The sequence below is a fragment of the Eleutherodactylus coqui genome, chromosome 3 (genome assembly GCF_035609145.1).
Source record: "Eleutherodactylus coqui strain aEleCoq1 chromosome 3, aEleCoq1.hap1, whole genome shotgun sequence".
NCBI classification, from domain to species: domain Eukaryota; kingdom Metazoa; phylum Chordata; class Amphibia; order Anura; family Eleutherodactylidae; genus Eleutherodactylus; species Eleutherodactylus coqui.
In genome coordinates, this window is record NC_089839.1 from 53,994,467 (window position 1) to 54,009,713 (window position 15,247).

At 42.1% G+C, this 15,247-nt stretch overlaps 1 protein-coding gene across 1 annotated transcript in view; it reads right to left on the bottom strand.

Annotated features, from left to right (window-relative positions):
• Positions 1 to 9,838, bottom strand: part of KCNH1 (potassium voltage-gated channel subfamily H member 1) — a 348,715-nt gene extending 338,877 nt beyond the window's left edge. The window contains exon 1 of the mRNA XM_066594506.1: positions 9,760 to 9,838. Coding sequence (XP_066450603.1) covers positions 9,760 to 9,838 — 79 coding nt within the window. The remainder of the gene's footprint in view (positions 1 to 9,759) is intronic.
• Between the last annotated feature and the right edge of the window lie 5,409 nt (positions 9,839 to 15,247).

The window sequence follows — 15,247 nt, forward strand, 5'->3', positions numbered from 1 at the left end:
ATGAGGCTCAGTGGTCTGTGTAGAAACTGCAGGATTTCAGGATTTTATTTAATATACAAAGTCACAAGGAAAATTGTAAAAAAAAAATGTATCAAAAATATGTTTAACGTCATAACCTGATTTAAACAATGGCTCATTTTGTGACAATACATTCCCTTTAATAACCCAGCCCGCCCAGACACAGCTGCGCCTATACCACTCTGCTTAGTCTCATTAGTATGATATAGATTCCTCAATGCTCACATTTCAATCCTCAATGAAATCAAACACTACTGAGGAAGAAAAGCTCATCATCTCGCAGTGTGTAAGGCATAAACAGCCACCCCAGCTACACGAAAGATCCATTAGTAACATCTATTAATATCTTATGGAGTGAACAGCAACTTGCGGTCATGCTTTACTTGCCTTAATAATAGCCGTCTCCTCACTAGTAGGACCTTCCTGCGTCATGCGCCTATATCTACTGACATTGAGATAGATTTGCTATTGAAAATACGCTAGTTTTTTTTTTTGGGGGGGGGGGGGGTTATATGCCAGAAAATTGTCTTAAATACTTTGCACCATATTTATTTAGCATTTTAGAAATTTTTTGACACTTTTTTTTTTCGCTGCGTGTGGCCTACAATCAATCTCATGCGCCAAAAATTCTCCAAAATTTTGGCGCAAAAACTGGCGTATGTCTAAACTAACTGAAATGTATATAAACTTAAACTAGGCAGTCTAAAGATGTGCCAGGGTTATCATTCAGCATCAGTCACTGTGATAAATATGGGGCATTTGAAGACTGTCTGTCTTATGGTCTTTTACTATATCAGCCGATTATCGGGCCCAAACATTCCTCTGAACGTTTGCTTTCCCAACAATCGGGTTGCGTAAAAGGGCTAACAATCAGCCAATGGCCTCCTGCACACAGGCGGAAATTGCGCAGCGGGATTTCCGGCAGAATTTCCGCCCGTGCACGCTGCCATAGGATTGCATTAGATAATGCAATCCTATGCAGACAGCCGCGATTTGACCATGTGAAAACTCGCACGGTAAACAAATCGCGGCATGTCCTATTTCTGTGCGAGCCTTGCAGAGGCCCGCACAGAAACGTCACCACTGATGCGCCAGCTCTGTACCGCGCATGTGGCACATCACAGTGCAGAGAGAGACAACGACGATGGACGGGTGAGTATAAGGTTAATACCGGGGCACGAGTCGCATCCCTCTGCTAAAATTCTCACAGCGGTATCCGACCCGGCCGTGTGCAGGCGGCCAAAGAATGAATACTCATTCATTGGCTGATCATAGTTTCAGCATACATAAAAATGCTCACTGATTGGCTGTACAACCCCCTGTGTGAACAGCAAGATAAACAGCCAGCCTATGCAGGCACACTATCTACTCACAATCGCCTGTCCCTATACAGAGATTCTCGGCCCATGTAAAAGAAAATCAAATACCGTATATACCGGCGTATAAGACGACTTTTGAACCCCGAAAAATCTGCTCTGAAGTCGGGGGTCGTCTTATACGCTGGTAATACAAAAAAAAGAAAGTGTCAAAAAAAAAAATCATTACTCACCTCCCCCGGCGTTCTGCGGCGCTGCTGCAGGCTGTCGCTCCCTCCTGGTCCCCGGCAGAGCATTGCTTTCTGGACGCAGGGCTTGAAATCCCCGCCTCCAGAAAGCTAATACTGTGATTGGCTAACACACGCTGTCAGCCAATCACAGCCATTCAATGACATCATTGAATGACTGTGATTGGCTGAGGGTGCATGTGTGTTAGCCAATCACAGCCATTCAATAATGTCATTGAATGGCTGTGATTGGCTGAAGGCACGTGTGTTTTAGCCAATCACAGCCATTCAATGATGTCATTGAATTGCTGTGATTGGCTGACGGCCCTGCGTCCAGAAAGCAATGCTCTGCCGGGGACCAGGAGGGAGCGACAGCCTGCAGCAGCGCCGCAGAACGCCAGGGAAGGTGAGTAATGATTTTTTTTTTGCTCCACTGTATTTCTGGCGTATAAGGTGACAGTTGGGGGGTCGTCTTATACGCCCCGTCGCCTTATACGCCGGAATATACGGTAAGTGCCAACTGATGTGTGTTGATTGGGGCTCATTAGATTGAGCCAAGAATTCAGCCACTCTAAAAGGACTAATAGGTTTGCACTATTTGGCAGTTTTAGTAAATCTGCCGCAATTTATTTTTTTTAATTGTGATTATAAGGCACTTCTTTTTCAGCTATACGCCATATGCAGTGACTGAATATTTAGATTATCTGTTTTATTCTTATCAATATCTGTTTATTAACCCTTTCCAATCCACTGTCTGACATCTAAAGACATTCTGATTGAAGGCTGTACAGCTCTGATGTCAGAAGACGTCCGGCAGGGTATTCTTACTGTATATTACTGTTGTCGGGGGGCCTCTCCAGCATATCCCATACCACAGTACTGGCTCTAGCCAGCAGATAGCGCCATTGTATAATGGCAGAAAGAGAAAACCCCCTAGGAAACCCTGAATCCAAAATTGGGTTGCAAAGGGTTAATCATGCATGATAAATAAGTGACATTAGCAGGGAGAGATTTAATTTCTTCACTTCCTTAAAATTCTTTGTATTTCAAATGGTAATATTCTACGACTAAGTATCCAGTGTGGATTCGAAATGTGTTAGGGATATCTTTGAGATGTTCACATTGTGTTTTTAATAATGCCTTAATAAAGCTAGATTGTGTTTAACCTCAGTTTGGTGCCAGGAAATAATAATGGTTTCCTCAACCCAGTATCTTAGCACTATATCTTGGTCCATTGGCGTATTGCGTTTTCACTAATGTGCAAGGAAATTTAACTCTCCTAAATAGTAAAATGCGACATCTTATAGAGATTGTCTAGCATGTGTGATAATGAGCCCAATCAGGCTCTATATGGCCAACAACCAGACTTGCACTGGCCAACGGTGGGCCCTGAGACAGGAGTAGGCCTCCAACACCCGCACGAGCAGTGCATAGCACAGTACAGTCCCTGCACTACAGTGCATACATATAAGCTTTTTTGAGCATGTATGCCTGGCTCACAAAGCTGAGAAGGCCACTAGTCCTCTATTGGCCCAGAGGGGGCCTTTCATTGCCGCAGAGTGTTAAGGCAGCAGTATACAGTCCTAAGCTCTCGCTCACGACCTGAAGGTTGCAAGTTCAATCCCTGCCTGGTTCAGGTAGCCGGGTCAAGGTTGACTCAGCCTTCCATCTTTCTGAGGTCAGTAAAATGAGTACCCAGCTTGGTGGGGGGTAATAAATAAAAACTACCTAAAATCACTGCAGAATAGGTTGGCGCTATACAAATAATAAGTCCCTTTCTTCCCCCTAGTCCAAGGAAAGAGCCAGAAAGCAAGTAGGCAGCTAAGAGAGAACCCAGGATGGAAACAGTCCAAAGGAAAGACTGGGCAGAAGCTACTACTGGAAAAAAACAGCATGTGTGTCCTCTCTCCTGCGTATCCCAGCATGGCTCGACAACTGCAAATCTTCAGGACCTGCTGGGAATTGTGGCTTTTTGTACAGACTGCATTGTATACAGCTTAAGTAGTTTAGGTCCATAAAATAAGGAGCGCATTCATGGATGAAACTGCTCATATTTACTGAGCATTTTTGAATACCGCAATGTAAAGGCCCATTTACAGTGGATCACTATCGTTAGGAGTTGTTCAAAACCCAGCGCTCCCGCAGGAGTATGAACGATAGGCGTCCCGTGTGAATGCATGCAGAAACCTGAACGACTAGCAGTTGTTTAGTTCTGAATGTCTGCCTGCTTACAGTGAATGGAGGCGCGGGGAGAACGCTCTGAGGCTAGCCCACCTCCATGCTTGCCACGCTCTGAGCGATGCCAGGGATACTCGCTCCTATGTAACAGTACAGAAGCAAGTATCACTGAGACGCGCTGTTGGGCATTGTTTGCATAACAGTTCATCCTATGTATATGGGGCTTAAGTCTATGGGGTTTTAGCACCGCATATTATGCACACAGAAAATATGCTTATGTGCGTGTGCCCTTAATGGTGAGGTCACACAAAAACCACACTGATATTTAGTTCTACTGCAAATTGGCATGGTTTTCAAATTGATTGGAAATCGGCACACAATTTTGCAGGTAAAACTGCTGTCCATCTATACAACTGGGGAATTATTATACATTCATTTGACAACTGCATATTGGCACAGTTGTTGGCCATGTTGTGGCGATTACATATGGTATCACCATATACAGGATATGCCATAAATACCACCTATGGGTGAAACTGAAAAGGAATCCACCAACTCACCCTCCATACACTTCAGTGGAGACAGGGCCGCACACAAAAGCACAGCCAGATTTCCATTGAAGATTATGAAGAATGTGGTATTACCTGAAAAAAATACAGTGGGGAAAAAAGTATTTAGTCAGATACCAATTGTACAAGTTCTCCCACTTACAAAGATGAGAGAGGCCTGTAATTGACATCATAGGTAGACCTCAACTATGAGAGACAACATGAGAAAACACATCCAGAAAATCACATTGTCTGATTTTTAATGAATTTATTTGCAAATTATGGTGGAAAATAAGTATTTGGTCAATAACAAACAAGCAAGATTTCTGGGTCTCACAGGCCTGTAACTTCTTCTTTAAGAGGCTCCTCTGTCCTCCACTCATTACCTGCAGTAATGGCACCTGTTTAAACTTGTTATCAGTATAACAGATACCTGTCCACAACCTCAAGCAGTCACACTCCAAACTCCACTATGGTGAAGACCAAAGAGCTGTCGAAGGATACCCACAACCTCAAGCAGTCACACTCCAAACTCCACTATGGTGAAGACCAAAGAGCTGTCGAAGGACGGCAGAAACAAAATTGTAGCCCTGTACCAGACTGGGGAGACTGAATCTGCAATAGGCAAGCCGCTTGGTGTGAAGAAATCAACTGTGGGAGCAATAATTAGAAAATGGAAGATATACAAGACCAATGATAATCTCCCTCAATCCGGGGCTCCACGCAAGATCTCACCCCGTGGGGTCAAAATGATCACAAGAACAGTGAGCAAAAATCCCAGAACCACACGAGGGAACCTAGTGAATGACCTGTAGAGAGCTGGGACCAACGTAACAAAGGCTACCATCAGTAACACACTACGCCGCCAGGAACTCAGATCCTGCAGTGCCAGACATGTCCCTCTGCTTAAGCCAGTACATGTCCGAGACTGACTGAAGTTTGCTAGAGAACATTTGGATGATCCAGAAGAGTATTGGGAGAATGTTATATGGTCAGATGAAACCAAAGTAAAACTGTTTGGCAGAAACACAACTCGTCGTGTTTGGAGGAGAAAGAATGATGAGGTGCATCCAAGGAACACCATACCTACTGTGAGGCATGGGGGTCGCAGCATCATGCTTTGGGGCTGTTTCTCTGCAAAGGGACCAGGACGACTGATCCGTTTCCATGAAAGAATGAATGGGGCCATGTATCGTGAGATTTTGAGTGCAAACCTCCTTCCATCAGAAAGGGCACTGAAGATGAAACATGGCTGGATCTTTCAGCATGACAATGATCCCAAGCACACTGCCAGGGCAACAAAGGAGTGGCTTCATAAGAAGCATTTCAAGGTCCTGGAGTGGCCTAGCCAGTCTAAATATGTCAACTCTATAGAAAACCTTTGGAGGAAGTTGAAAGTCCATGTTGCCCAGCGACAGCCCCAAAACATCACTGCTCTTAAGGAGATCTGCATGGGGGAATGGGCCAACATACCAGCAACAGTGCGTGCCAACCTTGTGAGGACTTACAAAAAACGTTTGACCTCTGTCGTTGCCAATAAAGGATATATAACAAAGTATTGAGATGAACTTTTGTTATTAACCAAATACTTATTTTCCACCATAATTTGCAAAAAAATTAGTTAAAAATCAGACAATGTGATTTTCTGGATGTGTTTTCTCATGTTGTCTCTCATAGTTGAGGTCTACCTATGATGTCAATTACAGGCCTCTCTCATCTTTTTAAGTGGGAGAACTTCCACAATTGGGATCTGACTAAATACTTTTTTTCCCCACTGTAAGTCTGCATACCTCCTGGAACTAGTATATCCTACGATAAAACACTTTTAACAATATTAATGTGCATTATTGGAATTTTTATATCATTTTCCTGGTATGGCTACATGAACTAACAATTTATAGCTCCAGTGGAAGCCACACTTTATAATGGCACCCTGATCAGCCTAATAAAGGGGGGCTCCCCTCTCTATTACAAACGCATGCCTTAATAGGACACATGGAATGCGGTTATTGAATTGGAGTAAGACTTGTGATATTACCTTTTTTGTAAAATCTGCCCAGGCCAATCCATTTATTTGTCATAACCACCATCCGCTGTTGGTGCCTATCCTCACTTCTTTCACCCCTCTACCAGATCAGTTGTTCTGCCCTGTGAATGCTGGACTATCCATTTGGAAATCTCTTCTGCCCATAGGGCGCATGCTTTGCCCACTTCTTAAAGGGCTAGCACAAATGGTCAGCTTTCAGCCTATACAGACACTTCCTTGATTATTTAAGCCACCCACCCCCACTGGATGGTACCTGAGTAATAGGTTCCAAGTGGTTCTGTGAAGGTGTGTCTGTATCCTGATTGATTCTTAGTTTTGACCTTCCACCTGATCACCCAGCTTTCCCATACTTTACTGTCCCGACCTCAGCTTGTTTTATTGACTATGCTTTGCTTCAACACGGCCTGCCCTGACCTTTGCCTGTTAACAGTATTGTGTGAACTCCGCCTGCCCCAACCTTGGCCTGTTATTCTATGTCCTTGCTGCCCCTTTGATACCACATCTCTGCACTCAGACTACTCCTGGGAAACTGACCTGTAACATAGACCATATCCCTCAAAAAGCAGTTAAAGGATGTAGCCAGGGGACCACTTAGAGCATCCCTCAAGGTAACCCAAAGCCAAATCAAACAGTGGATTCACACCTACTGCATCACAGTATTATATAGTAGACTATTGATTAACATGTAATACTATATTTCACCTGCTGGAGAAAAGAATACAAAGTGTCCCTTTCAAGTGGCAATTAGAAAGTGCTTCAGCTGAAGGACTCCCATTGGTGGTACAGTTTCCCGATAACCTCAGGTCTTAAGTGCAGAAAATGTTACACTTAAGCCTACTTTTCTGCACAACAGTAACTTAGAATTTTAGTAACATTTCTCTTTAAAGGGGTATTCCCAGCTTGACCTTTCATGGCCGAGATGGGAAAACAATGAAAGCTCTGTTCTAAGCACCTGTTGGAGAGAGCCAAACTCTTAGTGCAGCGCTGTTTCTGTAGCTCTCATTGAAGTGATTGGGAGCTACGGAAACAGGATAGCACAGCGCACTACACTGTTACTGCAATGAGAATTCCAAAAACAGCTCTGCGTTAAGCGGTTGACTTTTTCCGTAGGCTTCGACCCAGTGGCCGGGAATCCATGGCATCGGTTTTGCTTCTCAGCTATGAAAAGCCAAGATGGGAATGCCCCTTTTAATGTTCATCTTCTGCTTCTAAGCAAAAGAATAACAAGCAGAGGTTGTGGGAATGAAATGAACCTATCTTATTTATTGCCTCACAGTGGAAACTCTGATGCTACTGGTTCAATCAATCAATGACCTAAAACACAGAAAATGGCCTCCACGTCATGTGTTTATAAATGAGCTATACCAGTTTATCCTATTAATTCTTCACCATGACTGGAGATGACTGCCAGGCACAGCTTTTCTGGGGGATTATATAAATGCATAGAACTAACTTCATATCAAGAACACAGTAGTACATCACAAATATTTTCAGCAAAAAGAAAATGCTAAAATATTACGTGGCACAAAAAGTCTAGACTTTTAGGCTAATTTCATGGTATATTTCTATGTAGAGAGGATGTATACACAATGTAACATATTCAACCACCTCTTGGCCTGTGTTGGTCTTCTGCTCATCTAGGGGTTTTGCTTCTTTGTCTAATTCTAGAAAACAGATTGATGACTCCTTGTAGACTCACAAGAGTCGTTCAGGACACATTAGTCCCCCGATCAAAAAGGGGGAAGGGAGATGAAGCTCCAATTCACTGTGTGGATATGGAGACTTTAAGACTAATTCTGGCCCTTTAAATCAGCCTGGATACACAAAAATGTTGGCAAGTTAAAGCCATCCAATGACGTTTTACACCAAATCCCCATGCATCTTGGGAATCTTTATGCAATACTTCCTTCAGGATTGAGCAAACCTAAATTAATCTGAAGTATAATTCACTTATGGAACCCTCATTATAGATAGATAGATAGATAGATAGATAGATAGATAGATAGATAGATAGATAGATAGATAGATATGAGATAGATAGGTAGATAGATAGATAAATAGATATGAGATAGATAGATAGATAGATACTTCTTTAATGTCTCATATGGTAATACCATCTGACTTAATCGCACATCTTGATGTTGCAGGCACATTTACCTAACAGTTTAATACCTCCTGACAGCAAATAGACAACTTAAGCGTCCGTAACCAATGTACATTGTAAGATATTAAGCTTTATGGATGGGTCATAAATATTTTATGCATCCATTTACTCTAACGATCTTCAGTATATGTATATATGGAAAAACAATGGACAGCACCTTTTAACTCTGCAGCATCTATAGAACTTGACAAGTGTCAGCAAGCCCTACCAAGACTCCAAGACCTTTGTCTGCACTGAAGGAATTCACATACTAAGACAATTGTCTATGAGACTAGAAGGTTAGATGACAGATTTTATAACATTACTAAGAAAGGAAGCACTACTGGAAAACACACTGGATTCTGCATCAATAGTTGAGAAGAACAATAATCAAAGAATGATAGGTCTACAGAAGAATGTGACCTGCTTGGGGGTATGCAGCAGCTTTTACGCTATAGTACTTCAGTATCATAGGATAACCAGCCTATAAAATATATTAATTTTGCATTAAGACATCTCAAGAACAGGTAAAATATTGTATTGGTATCACTGTTCATTCTGAGGAGCTTAGTAACAACTTAAGGTGGCATCTCATCATTTTGACATAGAAGGTCCACACAGAGCATGGGCACCCTGAGAAGGTATATACCTGCAGTATAGAGTAAACTACCCATGTGGGACATCTTTGATGGTGTGATCAGCATAATACAATCACATTGAAGCATTGCACTAGCCTACCTGGCTATTTAAAACCAGATAACCAGATAGAAAGTGCATGGGTATTTGGTAATAAAGTCTCTCTATCTGAAAGTATGCAGTTGTAGGCACTGATTATAAGATGAGATCTTTCTATTAACAAAACACTTCAAGCACTTGTCAAATCTGTGGAGCAAGCACTGGGCAGAATATAGTGATCCTATATGATTATGGGTCATATATAGGACTAAATGACATTAGTAGGGTTTTATAACCCCTAAATATGTAATTCTCACTCCTGTACCAATCCATCTTCTTCATATAGTCTACGAGCCCTGAAATACCTGCAGACCAAAAGTGCAAGAATTAACAATTCATTTTGGTGATTGAACACATTCCATGGTATTGCAATAGAGTTATAACAGGATTGCTGAGCCTTGCTGATTGCTAAAGGGTTAAAGAGCAAAGTAAGAAGCCTCAAGCTGAGTGAAGTGAACCACTGAATAGAACGAAGGATTACTGACTAGTTTAATACCAATATAGAATATCAATGAGGACATATGGGGTGCCTTTTTTAGGTCCTTACCATTAGATCTCCTGACAATATTCTCCAAAAAGGTATTTTGTGGAGCAACCAGTCCTCTCCGACCCCCTGCCATGGTCATAGCAGCTGTGGTCCAAAGCTGTAGGGGGCTTCAGGGTAATAAAGGGATGGGAAGAGCCAGGGCTCCTGGTCGTTCATGGAGAAAGGTCCTCATGGTCCTGAGTGGGTTCCAACCGCTATTGCATCAGAAGAAGCGATGGATGAAGGAGCAGTATTCCCAGCCATCCTTAGCAGCACTTCTCATCCTCCTCCTGCCCCCACTCATCCCCTGCACACCTCCCACCTAGTCTTCTTCTCCCCTGTTCATCTGACTTTCCCAGGGACAAGCCCTTCTTTGCTCTCCAAGGTCCTGAAATGAACAGCTCTGCGCACAGGAGTCCCCTCTGCTTGTGTCTTGCAGCTGGATTATGTAACCTCTTCATTGCCTGTCCATATCCACACTGCTCTGCCTCATAGGAGGAATACCTGATTAACTCATGAATGTATTCTTATGCCTACAGCAGTTAAGGTTAGTCAAGATCTCCAAATAATGATGGGGTTTGTAGTTTCTCCATACTCTCAAGATCACTGCTGCAGAGGAATATTAAATATACATCTGCTTATCTACTGCATGCCAAGCAGTAACTAGGGTATGATGAATATATGACTCTTAGAATGCTTTGGGATATTAGCATGGGCAGAGGAGGATGGGACTTGTAGTTCTACCATGTTAAAAAAAATACTGTAAATATATCTTAATGGTCAGATAACTTTAATGTAAATATATGACTCTCAGCATGCACTGCTGTACTATAGTTAGCAAGTAGGGTTGTAGTTGTGCCACATTTGATCTACATGTGCAGTAATGAGGATATTGATATTGAATACTTACATAGCCCAAGATAGTCAACCTGTAGTACTACTATTGTGTAATAAGCATGCCCTGAGTAAGGGTTCCTAGTGCTTATAGTCCCACATCACCTTAGAGGTTAATGTTTAACTAGACTTGTACTTTCCAACCTGAGGTTCTCCATCTGCTGGAACACTACATAGTAGAAGTTGTAGTTCTGAAAACAGGGGCGAGCCACAGGTTGGAGACCACTCACCTAGACTATACTGCACATGTCCAAAATATTGATCAATCAATGTTCTTCTTGCTTTGCATCAGCCCTGGAGGCTTCCTTATACTCTCTGTTCAGCCTATAGGTAATTTTATAAACAGTGTGTTCAGGGTCAGCTCATCCCTTTCCATTATCTGCAGCTTTGATGTTGTCTAGCAATGAGTTAAAAGACCAGCAGCCACCCACTCACTCACCGGGGAACCCATCCTCATTGAAAAGGCAGTCCTCTCACAGTAACCACCTACTCTCTACAGGATTCCCTTCTGCCGCAAACTTTAAGACAAGCTGTCATCATAGGAATCAGCTGAGAGAAGCAATGCTTCCACCTTGTGCTCCTGAGAAGAGACAAAATCACTAAATATGTCTTTACCACCTCAAAAGAATCTATCATTGGAGAGCTTCTAAAAATCGCAGTCATGTAATGGGGAATGGGTGGCATCAATACTTTTCAGCTTACAAAGTGATACATTGTATGAATATGTTGTTTTTATTGTTGGTTTGTGTCATGTGTAAAGATACTAATAGTATAAGATCCAGCCTGCTGTTTATCAATTAAGTATGCATCACATTGGACTAGATAGACCTCTTAAAATTTAATTCCTTGTTAATAAATATAGAGATCGTTACTCATGGGCAAATTTACAGGGGGCTCCTAGTAGCTAGAACCCCCCACCGCCCTCTGAGTAGTTCAGTACAAAACATTAAGTAAAATATATACTATTACGTGTTAACCACTGAACTACCCCAAACCTCCAGAAATATTAGATATTAACCATCATATATAATATATCAATATTAACCCTATCATCACCGTAGACTATGAGTGAGAGAGGCAGAGGGTGATGGTAACCAGAAGATGCTAATGCTAATGACTGTAATAAAACTGACAGTGGACACTGGAACATATGTTATGGAACTGAAATAACAACCAGAGAAGTGCAGATGCTAACATTGACTCTCCCTACATCTCTCTTTAATTTGCCCATGACACTGTCCCTCAACACCAGATACCACTATTCTTAATCCACCCTAAGTTGTCCCTATGGTTGACCCTGTCTAAAACAATATCCCTGAGAAAGAAAGGGCACTATGACCCAGACAAAAGGCTAAAGACGCAAATGCTAGAATGACCCAAAGCAGACAGAAACAAGAAAAGATCAGAGAAACCACAAACTAGAAAACAAAGACTGGACCAGAAAACTAATGAGCAAGACATACAGACTGGACAGACTAGACAAGACTGGTCTACAACTAGGTACTTGGAAGTAGAACAGGGAATATTGGATAGAACACATGTTGTCAGAGCCATCAACTGCACCACAGTGCAGAAACCAAAAGTGTTTTTTTTAAAAAGGCAAACCAAACAGACACTCCTTTGTGCAATAAGGCTGAGCAGAGTGGTCAGCTGATCTCCTCCAATGGGTCACAGAAGCTGTCCTAACAACGAGTTTGAAAACAGGAGATAAGAATGCAGCAGGACTTGGAGGAGAAATTTTGATATATCTGGCATGGGCACCAACACATTTGGAAACCCTCATTTAAAAAAAAAAACTGCATTTTTCCCTGTTAACAACCCCAATTTTTTCACTTGCTTTGCTCTACATAGCCTCAAGGATATACATACCATAAAAAAAGCAATCAAGGCAGGACCCACTTGGGTTGCCTCACATTTCTGCTACAAGGTAGTATGAGTCATCCCAAGGCATCCATTCCACAGAGACTACCAAGTTTGCAAACAAAGGCAGTGGAAATCAGCCACACTAGAGATAAGAGGATCAACAAGCCCTGTAACAAGAGTGAAATCAACCAGCACTTCACTCACACAGCATCCTACTAAATGATGTCCCCAAATAGGACTTTCTTCTTCCAGATTTCATGTTGACGGTTTCTATACCAACACAGAAGGGGGTTCTTTACTGTAAGAGCAGTGAGACTATGGAACTCTCTGCAAGAGAACTTGGTGATCGCAAACTCACTGAGTTCAAAAGGGGCCAGGATGCTTCCTTGAGTGTAATAATATTACATGTTAAATTACTAATTGCTTCAAAGGGATTGGTGATCCAGAGAGTTATTCTGACTGCCAGACTTGAAGTTGGGAAGGATTTTTTTCCCCTAAAATGAGAAAAATTGGCTTCTACCTCATGAGGTTTTCCGCCTACCTCTGGATCAACATTGTAAGGGCTCATGCAGAGGAGTGTGTTTATGTGTGTACAATTGCGCGCACATAACCAGACGTCTATTAAAACCATTGGTTTCCTATGCTGTGTTCACATGTTCGTGTTTTACAGGCATGCAAACACGTGTACCTGCAAAACATAGGACATGCGTGCATGCATAGGTCCGTGCATAGCGTCAAAATTCCCTACGGGGAGCCCTCTTGTCACTGAACACTGTGGCAGCACTGTGACAGTATTCAGTGACAAGGGGACTCCCCGCGGGAGTAAAGAATCCCCTGCCACAGCTGTGACAGCTGTAGCAGAGGATTGCGATGTTCTACCATTGCTTTCCATGAGACCGCCGCCGCTGCTGCCAGCCCCATTGAAAGCGATAGGATGCAGGCAACCCATGCAGTGATTTTCAGAGAAGGGCTTTTAAATCCCTGCCTGCTGAAAGAACTTCACTACACTGCCGGGAGATCAAGCGGCTAGATGCGCCTGAGCCCCGACAGCAGCGGAGAGGTGAGTATATATTTTTTTCATTTTTTACACAAGCCAGGGATGATTTTCAGGGAAGGGCTTATATTTAAAGCCCTTCCCCAAATATCACTGCAGGGGTTGCCGGCAGCCCTTGGCTTTCAATTGCGCTGCTGGCAGCAGCAGCGGCCCCATTGAAGGCAATGGGCATGGAACTGCATTCACCCGTGTTTTGCCACGTCCGTGGATGCGCGTTTTTTGTGAGCACATACGTGCGCACAAGTGCACGCTCGTCTGAATGAGGCCTAAGACAGTAGATTGAACTAAGACAGTAGGTTGTAGGTCTTTTTTTAGCCTTACAAACTAATAGTGTGAGGAATAGACCAGTTAATGGTAAGCTCTTGTGGACAAAATTGCCATCATATCTTTGCTGCACAGAATTTAGTTGATCTTCTGCCCATATTTTATTTCTTCTTGGAAAGCAATGCTTCTAAAATGTTAATAATCATCAATATATTATTGAATTTTTATTGTATTATTTTACCATGTGCTAAACAGCATACCCATCAACGAACATGGGGCTCAGCAAAGTCCGCGGTTTAACTGAGAAGTAGAAGCAGCTGGCAGGATTGTATTATTTCAGTACCTCGGAGAGCACCTAAAAAGACAACTCAACAAGGGACAGCTAATGCAACTGCATGGGCTCCACGAACCTGTCAGCATAGTGCCCTCTGCTGGAAATGACATGATGCACTCTATTTATCTTGTTGCGAGTACTACAGAGCAGGTGCTGAAGCTCAAAAACATCATGAAGCAGATAAGAAATCCAAGTGTGACTACAGAGTGATATGCAGGCTATGCCACAGCCCCATCTACTGGTACAGGATAGGAATTGATCATTTTTTTTCTATTATATGACATCTAAATCACTGGGAAAATCAGTTAAAGTACAGTAAATCTTTAAAGAGGAATTCCACAATAAATAATATATATCTCTATAGGAAAATGAATGATGGTCGGATCCCTTTTCTAGGACACTTATCATTGTCCTTTAACCCCTTAAGGATACGGCCTATTTTGGCCATAAAGATGCAACAATTTTGGGGGCATTTACATCTCCAATTTTCAAAAGTCGTAACTTTTTTACTTTTCACGATGGCCATAGGAGGGCTTGTTTTTTGCGTTGCAAACTGTAGTTTTTATTGGTACTATTTTTGGTTACACATGATGTATTGTAAAACTTTTAGAATTTTTTTGTAGGGCAGAGAGAGAAAACATAAATTCTGCCAATTTTTACAGCATTAATCTTGCAGCATAAATGACTTTATAAATTTGTTCTGTGGGCCGGTAAGATTCCGACAATACCAAAATATTTTTTTTTTAGGTTCATCGACTTTTACACATTAATAACACTTTATTCGATTTTTTTTATATTGTTGCATTCAAAGTCCTATAACAGTTTTATTTTTCCATGGACAGCTCTTTGAAAGCTGTTTTTTTTTTTTGGCATGGCGAGCTGTAGTTTGTATTGGTACCATTTTGAGGTACATACGGCTTTTTTGATCCCTTTTACTGCGTTTTGGGAGGCAAAATGAACAAAATAAGTTGCTGAATCAATTATCACAGATTCCAAACAGCCAGGTTTGCTACAAAGCCCCAATTACACGCAACGATTGTTGTTTGAACGAACGAATAACGTTTTTGCTTTCAAATGTTGAGCGTTTACACATAAAGATA